Raw genomic sequence first — 15,600 nt, 5'->3', positions numbered from 1 at the left:
TTACTCCCAAGTAACTACAAAGAGTCCCAACTTGCCAAAGACTAGAAGGAAGGGCTTCCAGATGGACATGAGTTCTAGAATCTCTTTTCCCACATATAAATACCAGAAAGAGTGACTTGGATTTACACATGTAAGAATTCTGATCCTATACCACAAATACGTGGCTGCTAAACTCTTGGCCTAGCTACTAAGTAAAGTGAGGAGTACAGCACTTTTTGCAATGCACAAGCCTCTTCTTGAAGCAAGTGCCACTTGAGAATAACAATTCTGAGGCAAAGTACTGAAAGAAAAATTCAAAAGACCTTTCTTCTTAATGTTCTTAGGATGTGGTGTGAGAAGGATGGGGGGGGGGGAATCCATGTGGTGACAGCACTGGAGTGATCTTGGTTACACAAGGACCCCTCAACAATCCTGCCTTAATCCCCCCACTCAAAGCAAATGGTATTCTTTGTTGCTTGAAGCTTCAAAGGCCCATCCCTGCTGGGAGAAAAGGCCTTTCTTGGTTATCTAGTGACTGTGTCTAACTCAGTATATTTACCTCCAAACAGCTAATCTGCCTATTGAACTCCTCAGGCGTGATGTTTTGGGCAGATGAGTTATCTGCATCCAGCAATAAGTGCAAGTAAAATGCACAAGGAAAGAGCAGTCTTCATGCTGCTTCTGCCCTTTTCTACTCCCTTTTGAGGCGCAAAGACGTGTGAAAGTTCTTGATTGTTAAGCACAATTGATGCATGTGCGTGTGTGTGTGCAAGCACGTGCGTGCACGCTGACCTTCAATGCCTGCTTCAGTTGTATTTGTTTCTTTCTGAGTCCAGCTCACACACCATCAGATAGCAGATCATAACTGACTTGGTTTTCTACCTGGTTTTGAGGGCTAGTTCATACATTATATGCTAGCATCTTTTTTGTTACCCAAAATTTATTTTTGAGGAGCTGTTGCCAATCTGCATATATATTACATGTCTTTTTTAAAATCCTGTTCTTCTTTCCAAGGTTTTCAGGGCCACACACATAGTTCTACCATCCTTCACGATTACCACCAACTACCCTGCCAGATAAGGTGACCCAAAAGAGAGTGATTGGTCTGCCTTGCTAGTTCCAGTCCTGCACTGTAACCACCACCTCAACATTGGATCTTAATCTATGATGCCTTTAGCATAGGAGCAATGGTTGTCAGCTAAGTATCCCTCTATTCTCATCTCCCATGATTTTGCAACACCCAAGATAATGTCAGAAATTATAATATTTAATTTTCCAGCTTTAGCCTAAGAATGGTCTCTAGTAAAACATGGAACTATTTTAAGATGCCCGCAAAGTTTTGAAGAAGCTTCTAAGTACTCCTACATTGTATTAAGAAAGTATTAGTGCAATGGGGAATTCAGAAATAAAAAATTAAGTGACTTCATAGTCTATGTAAGGATATAGATAATAATCTAATGCCACATACCAAAAGAAAGTCAGGATAAGAGACAATTTGAGACATGGACTCCAATGTTTACAGAGATAATGGTAATTGAGAAAGGTAATCAAAATTAATAAAATGTGTCTGAATTTGGCTCACTTACCTTGGGGGTGCCTGGGGTCATGACATCCTTCAATATAGAATTCTTACTGCCAAGAGAGAAGAGAAAAGTATTAGTACCATCATGAATGGCAGCAGCGAAAGTTCCCAAGGTAGAATTTTCCAGCCTTTTTTCAAATTCACCCCCCCTTAAGACTTTAGCATCTATGAGCTAAATCTTCCCAAGAACATGATAAACCCATCACCATCACACTGCATTGTATTCTGATCATCCAGACTCCAGTGTCCTATCCCTACCTGCCCATCCATCCATTCTTCCATCATATTTTGTCCCAACCTTCCTCTGAGGAACTCAGAGCTGTATAAAAGTTCCTTCTTCTCTCCAGTTTATCCACATAACCACCCTGCAAGATAAGTTAGCCTGGGAGACAGTGACTCACCCAAGGCCACCTAGTGAACTTAATGGCTGAACAAGGATTTGATAATGGATTACCTGTATCCATGGGGTACACTCTAGCCACTGCCTTTGCTATATTACTACTTCTCCCATTCATATTTTTGTGTCATGCTAACCTAAGCAAGCTTGCCATAGCTATCTAAAGAGTCAAGCACACCACTACAGGAAAAAAAGTATGCCACCAAGTATCATGAACAAAAGTTCCCCATATTGCTGTGATTAGTTATCATAGCTTTTTTGCTTTGTTAGCTCCAACTTTTTGTTGCCACTTGGAGTAACATGGCTGAGAAGAGCCCTTTAACTGTTGGGAGCAGTGAGAGATAGAGTTATGAAAACTGTGAGACTGTATCAGAGTCTCTAGCACTGTCACAGAGGACCCTGGTGTGTGCACAGATCAAAGACAACAATGCACTGCCTCTAAGCCCTACCTGAACTGATGGATCTTCTTCCATCTAGCCATCTTTAATACAAAGATAGAGTGAAATGGTAGCATTCACTTGCTGTTGATAGGCCTCTTGCAATCTCTGGGCCCTCACAACTACCCAAAAGTACTGGTCTCAAGCACCATTCATGCTGAATCAGACAGTGTCTGGGAAGAAGCCACAATCCAACCAAAAAATAAAAATGAAACTGTGCCTAAGGACATTATGGAAATCAGGTGACCTGGGAAAACATCCACAGACATACTGCTGTGGGGTTGTTTCACCCAACCAGAGACAGGTGAAGGAGAGGTCGGCTCCAGGTGGTGGGGCAGGGAATTTAAACCAGGGAATGAAGAGGGACAGCTGGGAAGATGTGGTGAGACATGGGGCTGTTGGCCAGAGGAACGGAAGAGGAAGGGAGCACACCTCTTGGGAGAAGCTGGCCCGCTCTCTTCGGCTGTGTTTGGGAAGGGAAGGTGCAAAACAAGGCCTCTCTCATTGGGCTGTGTGAGAACACACATCCATTAAACGCTGCTGATGGCACTGTACTGTTCTGTGTCAATGTGCAGAAAGTAACCAACTGAACGGGTGATGCCACTTCTGGTGAATTCAGGGAGTGTGGCCTAATATGAAATGAGTTCTACAAAAATGCCCTGGTCCTTCATAATCAGAGAATATTTAGTGTGGAGTAATCATACATCTCTTGATATAAATTCCCTGCAGCTCACAATAGTCTTTAAACTCAGACCTGAGAGGTGTGAACTGCAGCCCTCAAGTAAGTCAAACAGAAATAAATAAATTAGACACCACACAGGACTGGGCCGGTAGATGAAAAGGCAGAAAGGCAAAATCACTAAATTTAGATAGGCCTTTCTCTGCACATTAGGCATTCCTTCTTTTTTGGTTGGCTGATTTGTTAATTTCACTCCATTTCTGTTTAATGGCTGGAAGGAGGTTCACATCAGGGTGATCCTCCCCCTTTTCTTGTCCTCCTTGTGGCAAGATGCTTCAGATTTAATAATGCCTTTCACCCTCACTCCAGACAGGATAAATTTGAAACAATTACATATCAAAGGCAACAGGGCGGGGAGACCCCATGCTGTAATTTTTTTGGTTATTAAAGTAATCTCGCTCATGTAAATTCTCTCACTAACATGGCACAAACAACATTAGGAAATAAATGATTTTCCTATGATTCGATTTGCTGATACAAAGCACCTGCAACAGGCAAAAATGGGGCTTTGAAATATGTTAGTCATGTTGATGCCTTGTGCTTGCAGGGCTCCCGCAGCTGGAAGTCCTTCTCTATAGCCTGTGGGAGGGGGGGGGAATGTGATGGATGGATGGGTGGATAGGTGGTGGGGAGGGCATTTAGGGGAGAAGGAGGATGGTGGGGAGAGAAGGAATTGTACTTAATAATAAAATTTGTATGCAAGTCAGCATCTCAAGCTAGGGATGAATGATCGGCAGCCAGAAAGTATTAAAAAGCCTTGCTAAACAGATGCTGACAATAGAACAAGACATATCAAATCAGATCTATTCCCGAAGCATTAATACATACGCGTGCACACACACACGCACAAGTGCACACACATACACATACACTTTTCTTCCCAATCACAGCAATATGGGAGACATCAATAAATTTTTATGAGACTTTTAGAAGATCAACATGCTACTGGATGTGACAAAAAAGCAATGTGGCTGTCATGTTCGCTTTGTCGGGGACACTTTAGCCCCAGATGTCGAGCTGTGGCAGCACTGAGCAGAAATTGAATTTGGCTGGCTTTAATCTGCCTTTTGTTGGCAGATGGCTGGTGCTGCTGAACAAAACATGGGGTTGTGTGGAAGGTGTTCGCTCCTGGGAACTGCAAACCTTCTATGACACCCTGCCTCCTTCTATAAAAGCAGAGTTTTTGTCACATTCATGGTGCCCTGGAACTGAAAAACTGAACTATTCTCCACCTCCTCCCTTCCCACTAGAGTCAATATGATTGTAGCTCAAGGGCTGTAGTTTTGGGGGATGACTTATCAACAGCAGGACCTCAACACATATTAAGACTAAATTTATCCAAGAGGGAAACAAGGTGTATATGTATTACAAGATTGGAAGAAGCCTCTAGGTCACACAGATTTATCAATCTTTCTATCTAATTAAAATATTTCTATGCTGCCTCTTAAGTTTACAATTTAAAAACATAGTGTAAAAAAGCCATTAAAACAAACCATTAAATATAAAAAACATAGGAACTATCCATAAAACAGAAGCAGACCATTAAAAAGTGTATAGTACCCCTAATTAAAAGCCTGAGTAAAAAGATGTTCTAGCCTGATGCCTAAAAGAATATAAAGTAGGTACTGGACAAGCCACAAGGAAGGGCATTCCAAAGGCAAGGTGCCACCACAGATAATGCTGTTTTTGTCTAGTTGCCACCTGCCTAATCTCTGGTGGCAGGAGCACAAACAAGGCTTGAGAGGCAGATCTTAACTTAAGGGATGGATAGTGTAAGAGGAGATGGTCCTTCAGATACCTGGCCTCAAGCCATTTAGGGCCTTAAAGATAAGAACCAGGACTTTGCATTTTCCCAGAAATAGATGGATAACCAGTGCAAATCATTCAATACAGGGGTGACACATTCCCTGTAACCACCCTCTGACTGTTGTCTAGCAGCTAAATTTTTGACCAGTTGAAGTTTCTGTACCATTTTTAAAAGCAGCTCTATGAAGAGCACACTACAGTAATCTAACCTGGGTATGATCACAGCACAGATCACTGTGGACAGATGATGCTTTTCAAGAAACAACATACACATGTGCACACATGAATCAGACTATTATACTGAATCAGACCATTGGTCCAGCAGTGTCAGTGCTCTCTACTCAGACTGGCGGCAGGTCTCCAGGGTCATAGAATCATAGAGTTGGAAGGGACCTCTAGGGTAATCTAGTCCAACCCCCTGCACAATGCAGGAAACTCACAAACCCCTCCCCCTAAATTCACAGGATCTTCATTGCTGTCAGATGGCCATCTAGCCTCTGTTTAAAAAACTCCAAGGAAGGAGAGCCCACCACCTCCCAAGGAAGCCTGTTCCACTGAGCCGGGAACTCTTTTGATTTAATTTCAACCCATTGGTTCTGACCCTATTTTCTGGGGCCACAGAAAACAATTTCACAATTTCATATCATCTGCAAATTTAACAAACATTCCCTCTATTCCTTCATCCAAATTGTTTATAATGATGTTGAACAAAACAGGTCCCAGGACAGATCCTTGAGGCGCTCCACTTGTCACTCCTCTCCAAGAGGATGAGGAACCATTCATAAGTACTCTTTGGGTGTGATCTGTCAACCAGTTACAGATCCACCTAACGGTAACAGGATCCAAACCACATTTTACCAACTTGTCAACAAGGATAGTATGTGGAACCTTATCAAAAGCCTTACTGAAATCAAGATAAATGATGACTGCAGCATTCCCCCAATCCAGCAAGGTAGTCACTTTCTCAAAAAAAGAGATCAGGTTAGTCTGACGTGACTTGTTCTTGAGAAACCCATGCTGGCTCTTAGTAATCACATCCAGTCTTTCTAAATGTTCCAGGACCGACTGTTTGATGATTTGTTCTAAAACTTTTCCTGGTATAGACATCAAGCTGACGGGTCAGTAGTTACCCGGATCATCTTTTTTCCCCTTCTTGAAGATGGGGACAACATTCGCCCGCCTCCAATCTTCCACCACCTCTCCTGTTTTCTAAGAATTCTCAAAAATAATAGCCAGAGGCTCAGAAATTACATCCACAAGCTCTTTTAGAACCCTTGGATGCAATTCATCTGGCCCCGAGGACTTAAGTTTCATTTAAAGAAACTAGGTGTTTATGTACTACTCCTATGCTGACCCTAGGTTGGAACTTCATACCCTCCTTATATGTTTTGTTTTTGCCATGTTGAGCACCATTTCCCTCAGAAAAGAAGACTGAGGAAAAGTAGGAATTGAGCAGTTCTGCCCTCTCTTCATTACCTGTTACAATTTCACTTTCTTCCGCTTGCAATGGGCCTACCATGTCCTTGCTCTTTTTCTTACTCTGAACATCAGAAAAGAACCCTTTTTTTGTTGTTTTTAGCATCTTTTGGCCAGCCTAAGCTCATACTGAGCTTTAGCTTTCCTAACTTTTTCTTTACAAGCCCTGGTGATTTGTTTATATTCATCCTTGGTTATAAGGCCCTCCTTCCAATTCCTAAAGGAGTCTTTGCTATTTCTCAAGTCTTTAGGGAGCTGTTTATGGAGCCACTTTGGCTTCTTTAGGCTTTTTCCATTTTTTCTTCTCATAGGAATCGTCTGTGATTGTGCTTTCAGTATTTTGCTTTTAAGAAACTCCCACCCCTCCTGAACCCACTTCCTCCTAAGTATTTCTGACCATGGGATTTTACCCAGCATAGTTCTAAGTTTATTGAAGTTTGCCTTTCTGAAGTCCAACATATAAGTCTGACTGTGTATAACTTTTCCCTTCCCTAAGACTGTAAATTCCAAAATCACATGATCACTACCGCCCAGGGTGCCCACTATCAGGTAGAGGTATTTCACATCATCTACTACCTGATCCTTTTAACTGGAGATGCCAGGGACTGAACCTGGGATCTTCTATATGCAAAGCAGAAGCTCTTCCACTGAGCCACAGCCCCTTCCCATAGCTGATGAACCAGCTGGAACTAATAAAAAGTGCTACATGCCAAAGAGAAACCTCCAGCTGTAGGCCAGGATCTAGTAACATCCCCAAGCTACAAACCTGCTCCTTCAGAGAGGTGCAATCCCCTCCAGGACAAACTGGCTTCACAGCCCCTGAGTAGCTTCCCCACTGACCAACAGCACCTCAGTCTTGTTTGGACTGAGCTTTGGTTTATGGACCCTCATCCACCCCATTACCTTTTCCAGGCATCTATTCATGACTTCCACAGACCCACCTGGTTTAGCTGTTAAAGAAAAACAGAGCTAGGTGTCATACTGGTGACACCCTGCTCCAGATGACCTCTCCTAGAGGTTTCATGTAGCTGTTACATAGCAGGAAGGATAAGATGGAAATCCTGTAGGACCCCATAAAATAAATGCCATGGAGCCAAGCAACAGTCCTCCAGCACCACCTTCTGGAACCAGTTGGTCAAGTAAGAACCACTGAAGTACAGTAGTCCCTACTCCCACCCCAGCCATCCTCTCCAGAATAATACTGAAGTTAGTGGTATTGAAAGTAGTTAAGAGGTTCAAGAGAATCAACAGGGATACATTCTCTCTGTCACTCTCTCAAAAAAGTCAGGGCAACCAAGGCCCTCCCCATCTCAAAGCCAGGCCCTGAATCCAGATTGAAATAATCTGTCTCATCCAAGACCACCTCTTGTTCAAGCACCTTGCCCAAGAATGAAATATTAGCCACTGGGTGGTAGATATTGAAGTTGTTTGGGTTCAGGGATGCCTTCTTCACACAGGGTCTTACAACTGCTTCTTTCAAAGAGACTAAAACTATATTCTCCTGCATTCTCCCACAGAGTGCTATCTATTACCTCCTGGACCCAGTAATCAACCCAGCCCAAAATGATACTATTAGCTATGAGAGGCAAAGGTACACTTCAAAGCACCTTGTCTACTACATCAGGCCTCACTAACTGAAAGTTATCCATATAACTAAGACCAGACTGTGCTCCAATAACTTCCTGAGCCTGAAGCAGTCCAACTGGGGTGTCCAAGATGTGGAGGATTACAACAGTTTTATTGCAAAATTCATTGCAATGGAATCACAGTGGGATTGTTATGTTTTCCAGGTCAGCATTCTCTGGGGCTTGAGATAAAACCCCTTCCACAAGTTGGAAAAGCTCCACTGGATTGCACTGTGCAGATGCAATGGTCACAGAAAAATGAACTGGTTTTGCTGTCATTGCTGCCACAGAATAGGCACAATAACATGCTCTCCCTTGTGTTTGGTTGCATTCACTTCATGTTTTTCTCTACCTGTGCTCTAACCAGTTGTACAACTGTTTCATCATCTGAAGCTCCTCAGTAAACCAAGGGCCATTTTGAACCTCTGCGGAAGGAGAGAGGGCAACTACTATTTTTATTGTTATTCTATTATGTTGTGAGCCATCCTGAGCCTGATTCAGCGGGGAGGGCAAGATATAAACAAACTAAACTAAACTAAACATCCTGTGCCATCTTTGTGTTCTACAGGTCAACCAGGGCTGCAACAGAAGCATCAAACTTGCTGACAAGAAAATCTCCAAGAGATATCAGCAACTCCTCTGGAGCCATCAGCCGCCAGGCACAGACTATCCTAATTATCCCCCTACCGTTGCAGAGGTTCCAACTGTTCATGGGTGCGTTCACACTACACTAAATAATATGTTTTACAAGTGGATTTTTTCTATCCTTGCACAGTAAAAATCCAGTTGCAAAATACATTATTTAGTGTAGTGTGAACGTACCCCATGAATCTAAATCTCATCAAATAAAAGCCAGTCCATAACAAGGGCAGAATGCAAAATTCTCACTTCACCACACCGTGTGTCTTATCCCCAAAGAAAATCAAATAAAATGTATCACCAGCTGCTGTATGCATAGGCACCAAAATGTCCTGTGACAGTCCTGTGGCTGTCATGTGGCCATGAAGTCCTGAGCTGTTCCTCAATGCAGCCTTCACCTGAAAACTGAAGTCCCCCAGGATGACAAACTTTGGGGTCCTTAATATTATGTCCAAGATTGCGTCTGTCAGCTCAGGCAGTTGGACATTGAGGGGGGGGGGTGGGGGGGAGGGGACACAAAGAGAATCCATATTCTGTCTCAAGTCCCCAGAATCAGGTACATGCATTCAAAACTGGGACTCTGGTTAACATACTATCCAGTGAGTGCCACAGAGGCCTGGTAGATCATAGCCACCCCCTCTTCCAGCCAATCAAGCCAAAGCTGATGCTGCACAAAGAAGCCCAGGGAGCAAAGCTGTTCTGTTATCTTTTCTGGTGGACTTCTGCCAGATAATTGTCAAAAGCTACTATAAAATTATCACTGAGGACACCATACTATCCCTCCTGTATAAACATTTTTAAATGCTTTGTAAAATTTATCTATTCCATCCTTTGATTAACACATCCATCTCTCTCTCTCTCTCTAGTCACCATAGCATACAAGCAGTCACTAACAACGTGTGCTTAATGCAGACTGTTCCAGATGTACTTATTTTATTAGCAGGCTTAAGATAATTACACCAGTTTTGCTAGGCCTGACTAAGGGTCCATTCAACCTCCTATCTTCTCTAACAATGGTCCGTATTGATCAATGCAGTACAAAGATGCAAAACCCCACAACAATGTACCATTCTTATCCTGAGTCAATGAATTTCTAAGCCTCCACTTCTTGATTCCAACAGATATCAGACATGTTTTTGACAAAATGGGAATCTTTACACAGAAGAAATTGTGTTGTGTGAATTGATAATAATACTCCCTTCCCTGTCCATTGATAGCAAATCATTTAAGAGTCGTTAGTGTGACCGCTGGAGGAGTGAGAGGCCATAAGCCAAGAGAAACCTTCCTTCCCATAAACAGCACTGGCAAATTAAAAATGGTAAAAGGGAAATCACGACCTTTAAAGTTCAAACACTTTTTGGCACCTTTTAAAGTTTTCTGCTCCGGGCCCTTGCAAAGAGCACAATCTTTGGAGACCTCAGAATTCTCTTTAATCACTAAGCAAGTCAGCAGCGGTCTGAAATGATCACACATTTACATAGTAATAATCTCGGCCAACACTCCCCACATTATTTCATGGCCAGCATATTGCCACACGGCGCACAATCCATGTGTTTTAAATTATAACCCATACATAGGAAATTAGTTGCTAACTATGATCTTCACAGGTTTGTCTGACACTTCTAATTAAGTTGATTTACACTGAATTATCCTTTGAAAGCGAAAAATGGTGTTTTCCTAGCTAATAAAATATAATTACTACATTTTCAGCCACCACCACTCCGCCCTTTACAAATTAGTTAGTTTTAATCTGTTTGGGGAATTGTTTATCCAGTTCATTATGCTAGCACAAGTAACTTTCCCCTTTTAGATAGAAGCAAATTACAAAGAGAAAGGTATAAACAGATGGGAAAAAGAGACCATCCCCTGCTGAGACTTGGTATGCAGGGTTTTCATTCCTGGAGTTTTTCATTCCACCCAAGGCAAATTTCTGTTTCCATATTGATCCACTCTCTAGGAAATGTTGCATGTGCATAAGTATGCACAAATACATGCTTGTTTCTGGATCTGTATACGTGTGTAACTATTTAATCTATTTATGTATTACTTAATTAGGTTATTTTGTAGTGTTTAAGAGCCAAAGCTCTTGAGATGGTATCCAGGTAATAAGCTGAGTCATTTTATGTATTTACCACATTAGCAACACAGCCGATCCTGAAGGCTCAGGCAGCTAAAAGTGATTTAAGACAAGGCAAAGAGCAAACTGATAAAGGGCAAGACTCATTGAAATGAATGCGAGCTACACAAGAACCCTATAATCTATTTTCTCCCTGAACACCCATTCAGCTTGGTGAAGAGCCCTGTGGGTGAAAGCCTGCTTCCAAACATTACAAATATTATTTGTGCTAAGTAAGGCATTGTCTCACAATCTTTTTGTTTCTTGAGATCAATGGGGATACATATAAGTACTTCGGTCCAAAAAGAACACGAATTTTGTGCTAGAAAAAAATGTCTTTTCCCACAAGACTTGTTCAACTGTGTCCTTAATTGCCAATGACACACAACTACAGTCCCAGCAACCTTGAAAAGTGTATATGTGAATTCATTCCTCAGAGTCTTGCCTTAAATCCATTTTCCCTCAGTGTCTATGTGAATGACTGGCCCGCATAGTAGCTACATCTATTCTCAATGTGGTAGATTCCTCTTTGTGATGCTTTAGTCATCTGACTTGTTTGCCACAAACAATTTTTCCTCTTCTCCTAAACTGCTGGGGAGCATTAAGAAGAAGAATTGCAGATTTATACCCCGTCCTTCTCTCTGAATCAGAGACTCAGAGCGGCTTACAATCTCCTATATCTTCTCCCCCCACAACAGACACCCTGTGAGGTGGGTGGGGCTGAGAGGACTCTCACAGCAGCTGCCCTTTCAAGGACAACTTTGCGAGAGCTATGGCTAACCCGAGGCCATTCCAGCAGGTGCAAGTGGAGGAGTGGAGAATCAAACCTGGTTCTCCCAGATAAGAGTCCACTCACTTAACCACTTCTCCAAACTGGCTCTTAACTGAGGTTGATGTAAGGGCTGCTATGTGAGTGCTTGGAGATTGCTGGAAAGGTGTTACTGATTGCTTTTGTGATCAATTTCTCACTAGAGTTGCTCCACCCCCAGGTTTCTGTTTTCCCTGGCACAAGCTATCAATTTCCCACCAGTTGCTCCAAGGGCACATTTTGAAGCATGGCTACCTCCAGTTCCCCCATGGTTTTGTGATGGTGTCTTTTAAGGATTAAGAAATCATGAGGGGAACTAGAGGGAGCCACGTGTTAAAATGTGCCTGTGGAGCAACTGGTGGGGGAACTGATTGTTTGTGCTGGGGAAAACAGAAGCCATGGGGTGGAGCAACACTAGTGAGAAATCGGCATGTGTGTTGTCTGGTTTGTTGCTGAGAAAAGAGGGCCTGTTTGCCTGGGGGTGGTAGCTGACCTCACCCTCTACAGTTGCGCTTGCTGTTGAGTCAGAGGTGGGGGCTGTGAGCCTTTAAATTGCAAGGCTCCTCCTTGCCAGAGGCTCTTAGCTTGGGGGTATGGCCTGAGGGCCCTATAGGAAGGTAATTAGCTATTCACAAGTAGTCTTAGGAGGCAGTTTGATAGTGGAATTATCAGGGAGGTACAAAATAAACAGTACTAATTTAGATTGGATTTTAAATTTGAAATGTGTTGCAGCAGAATGGCTGTTGAAGGAGCAGGGGCAGCAACATGCAAAAGTCTGTGGCACGTTCGTATTCTTACCTGAGGGTAACAGCAATTATACTTGCAGCAAGTGTAAGTTGGTAGCCCTACTGGAGGAGAAGATACAGGAACATGAGGCACACTTGTCCATGTTCTAGTTTATAAGGGAAGATGAAGATTTCATGGACAGTGCTCTTGAGAAAGCAAAAGGAGGAGGAGGAGGAAAAAGTACTTCAGCAAATGGAGGAGGACCCAACATAGGAGAAGGTCATATTGAAAAGGGTAACCCAAAGAAGCAGGATAATCAGGAGACATTCTGAGCCTCTGTGGCTAAGCAATCAGTTTCAGGATTTCCCCATAGATATTGATTCTGGACCACTGGAACAAGGGTAACTTTCCTAGCCTCCACAAAGCTTGAAGGAAATTTCTCAGGCTCCTGTGGATGAGAGGGCTCGAGTTTCTGCTCCCCAGTATAGGAAGAGGTAGATGCTGGTAACTGAGATTCCCTACTCTGAGGGATTTGTATCTCATGAAGGTACGAAAAAATGTGTTTGGTAAGAGCCTTGCAAACCTAACAAGGAGAGCTTTAAACGAGACTGTATAGGGGAGACAAAAATCCAATGCCTAGTACAATGCTAATAACCAGACCCATAGCCAGAAAAATTCTGGCCGGGGATGGGGAATAAAATGTTAGATGAAGGGCTGTGGGGTCCAAAATGACATCACAAATTATGCCACAATTTAAAAATTAAAATAAAAACCTGGGCATGTTCCGATGAGGCCCATAAGGGAAGGAAAAGAAAAGAAAGAAAGGAGAGGAGAGGAGGAGCCAGAGGAAGGGAAGAGTGCAGCTTCTTGACTTACAGGCACATTCTCCAATGCTGGTGATCCTTTGTCCTGGTCCAGCGGAAGCTGAGGCAGCAGAAAGCAGGCTGCATATTTGAGATGCTCCTTTTCTTCCCCAAAGGAAGGCTGGGCATGTGCCCACTCTTGTCACTTTCTATCGACACACCCCCTCCCTACATGTATGCTTTGTGGTTTCGCTGGATCAAGGGAGGGAAGTCATGCAAGATCCAGAAGCAGGTTTGAAGCTCCCTCCTCCAACAGGTGCTGCCAATCCCACTGCTGGCTGCTGGATCTTCCTGCAAGCTCCTGGCGGTGACCCCTAGATGGCTACTTCATCAGCTTCAGAGAAGAAGAGGCTCTGCCAGGGTCACACTGGGACTGCTGCACTACTTCCTCTGCTAGTTTTGACAACTGCTGCCAGAGAGGAAAGAGGAGGGGAGGGTGAAAGACCACCTGACCCCAAAGGGACTCCAGACTGGGACTGGAGCTGTGTTTGGCAAAACATGCCTCAAAGAGCTTGCAGAAGAAATGGTGAATCTTGTCTCCTTCTCAAGCAATGCTGCACTTGTTCAGTGTGGCAGTAAGTGGCAGTGAACAAAGGGGGCAGATGGAGGGGCCATACAGATGGAAGGGGGGGTTGAATGCAGTGGCCTGCCCCCCATAGCTATGTGCATGCTGATAATTGGAAAGAAGAATGCTAAAGTCTTATGGGGAGTGGCTCATATGAATGATATGTATACTTGTGAGGAAATATGTGAATCTGAACATGGAAGTTCAGTGAAGAGACTTTTGGTAAAAATAAAAGGAGTAATATATAATTCTGACATTATGGTGGGGGTCTGCTATAGCCAAGGTGGCTCCATAAACAACTTTCTGAGGATCTGAGAAATAAGACTCATTTAGGAAATGGAAGGAGGACCTTATAACCAAGGATGAATATAAACAAATAACCAGTGCTTATAGAGAGAAGGTTAGGAAAGCTAAAGTTCAGTATGAGCTTAGGCTAGCAAGAAATGCTAAAAACAACAAAAAAAGGGTTCTTTTATTACGTTCAAAGTAAGAAAAAGAGCAAGGGCATCATAGGCCCATTGCGGGAACAGGAAAGTGAAATTGTAACAGATGAAGAAAGGGCAGAATTGCTCAATTCCTACTTTTCCTCGGTCTTCTCTTGTGAGGGAAAAGGTACCCAACACGGCAAATACAGAACACATGATGAGGAAAAGGAGTTGAAGCCTAGGATCAACATGGGGTAGTACATAAGCACCTAGTTTCTTTCAATGAAATGAAGTCCTCAGGGCGAGATGAACTGTATCCAAGGGTGCCAAAAGAACTTATAGACATAATTTTTCAGCCTCTGTCCATTATTTTTGAGAATTCTTGGAGAACAGGTGAGGTGCTGGAAGATTGGAGGTGGGCGAATCTTCAAAAAGGGGAAAAGGAGGATCTGGATAACTATCGACCTGTCAACTTGACATCTATACCTGGAAAAGTTTTAGAACAGATAACCATATAGTCAGTCCCTGAACATTTAGAAAAGATGGCTGTGATTACTAAGAGGTTTCTCAAGAACAAGTCATGTCAGACTAACCTGATCTCCTTTTTCTGAGAAAGTTACTATGTTTCTGGATCAGGGGACTGCTGTAGTCATAGTTTATCTTGATTTCAGTAGGACTTTTAATTAAGTTCTACATAATATTCTTGTTGATAAATTGGTAAAATGTGGTTTGGATCCTCTTACTGTTAGGTGGATCTGAAACTGGTTGACAGATCACACCCAAAGTGTGCTTACTAATAGCTCTTCATCCTCTTGGAGAGGAGTGATAAGTGGAGTGCTTCAGGGATCTGCCCTGGGATCTGTTTTGTTCAACATCTTCATAAATGATTTAGATGAAGGAATAGAAAGAATGCTTATTAAATTTGCAGATGACATTAAATTGGGAGGGATAGCAAATATTACAGAAGACAGAGTCAGAATACAGGATGATCTTGACAGGCTGGAAAACTGGACTAAAACAAATAAAATTAATTTTAGCAGGGATAAATGTAAAGTTCTGCATTTAGGTAGGAAAATCCAAAGCATAGTTATAGGATGGGGGAGACTTGTCTTGGCAGTAGTTTGTGTGAAAAAGATCTAGGGGTCTTAGTGGACTGTATACTGAACATTTAGCAGTGTGATGTGGTGGCTAAAAAGGCCAATGTGAATTTGGACTGTATCAATAGAAGTATAGTGTCCAGATCATGAGAAGTGATGGTATCACTTCACTCAGCTCTGGTTAGACCTCACCTAGAGTATTGTGTTCAGTTTTGGGCACCACAATTTAAGAAGCATATAGACAAGCTGGGAAATGTCCAGAGGAGGGCAACAGAGATGATGAGGGGTCTGGAGACCAAGTCCTATGAGGAAAGGCTGAA

At 42.8% G+C, this 15,600-nt stretch overlaps 1 protein-coding gene across 5 annotated transcripts in view; it reads right to left on the bottom strand.

The window, feature by feature from the left end:
• RNF220 (ring finger protein 220) overlaps nt 1-15,600 on the bottom strand; it is a 537,115-nt gene that overhangs the window by 153,152 nt on the left and 368,363 nt on the right. For 4 of the 5 annotated variants that reach the window (XM_060231695.1, XM_060231698.1, XM_060231697.1 and 1 more), the window contains one exon: nt 1,566-1,611. In XM_060231695.1, the coding sequence (XP_060087678.1) occupies nt 1,566-1,611 (46 nt within the window). Of the gene's footprint in view, nt 1-1,565; nt 1,612-10,044; nt 10,167-15,600 lie in introns of those variants that run through there. The other variant, XM_060231700.1, reaches the window with a different exon arrangement.

This window comes from Heteronotia binoei, chromosome 2, assembly GCF_032191835.1.
Source record: "Heteronotia binoei isolate CCM8104 ecotype False Entrance Well chromosome 2, APGP_CSIRO_Hbin_v1, whole genome shotgun sequence".
NCBI lineage: Eukaryota > Metazoa > Chordata > Lepidosauria > Squamata > Gekkonidae > Heteronotia > Heteronotia binoei.
The sequence above is the reverse complement of the archived record's forward strand: the minus strand, read 5'-3'. Positions and strand labels throughout refer to the sequence as shown.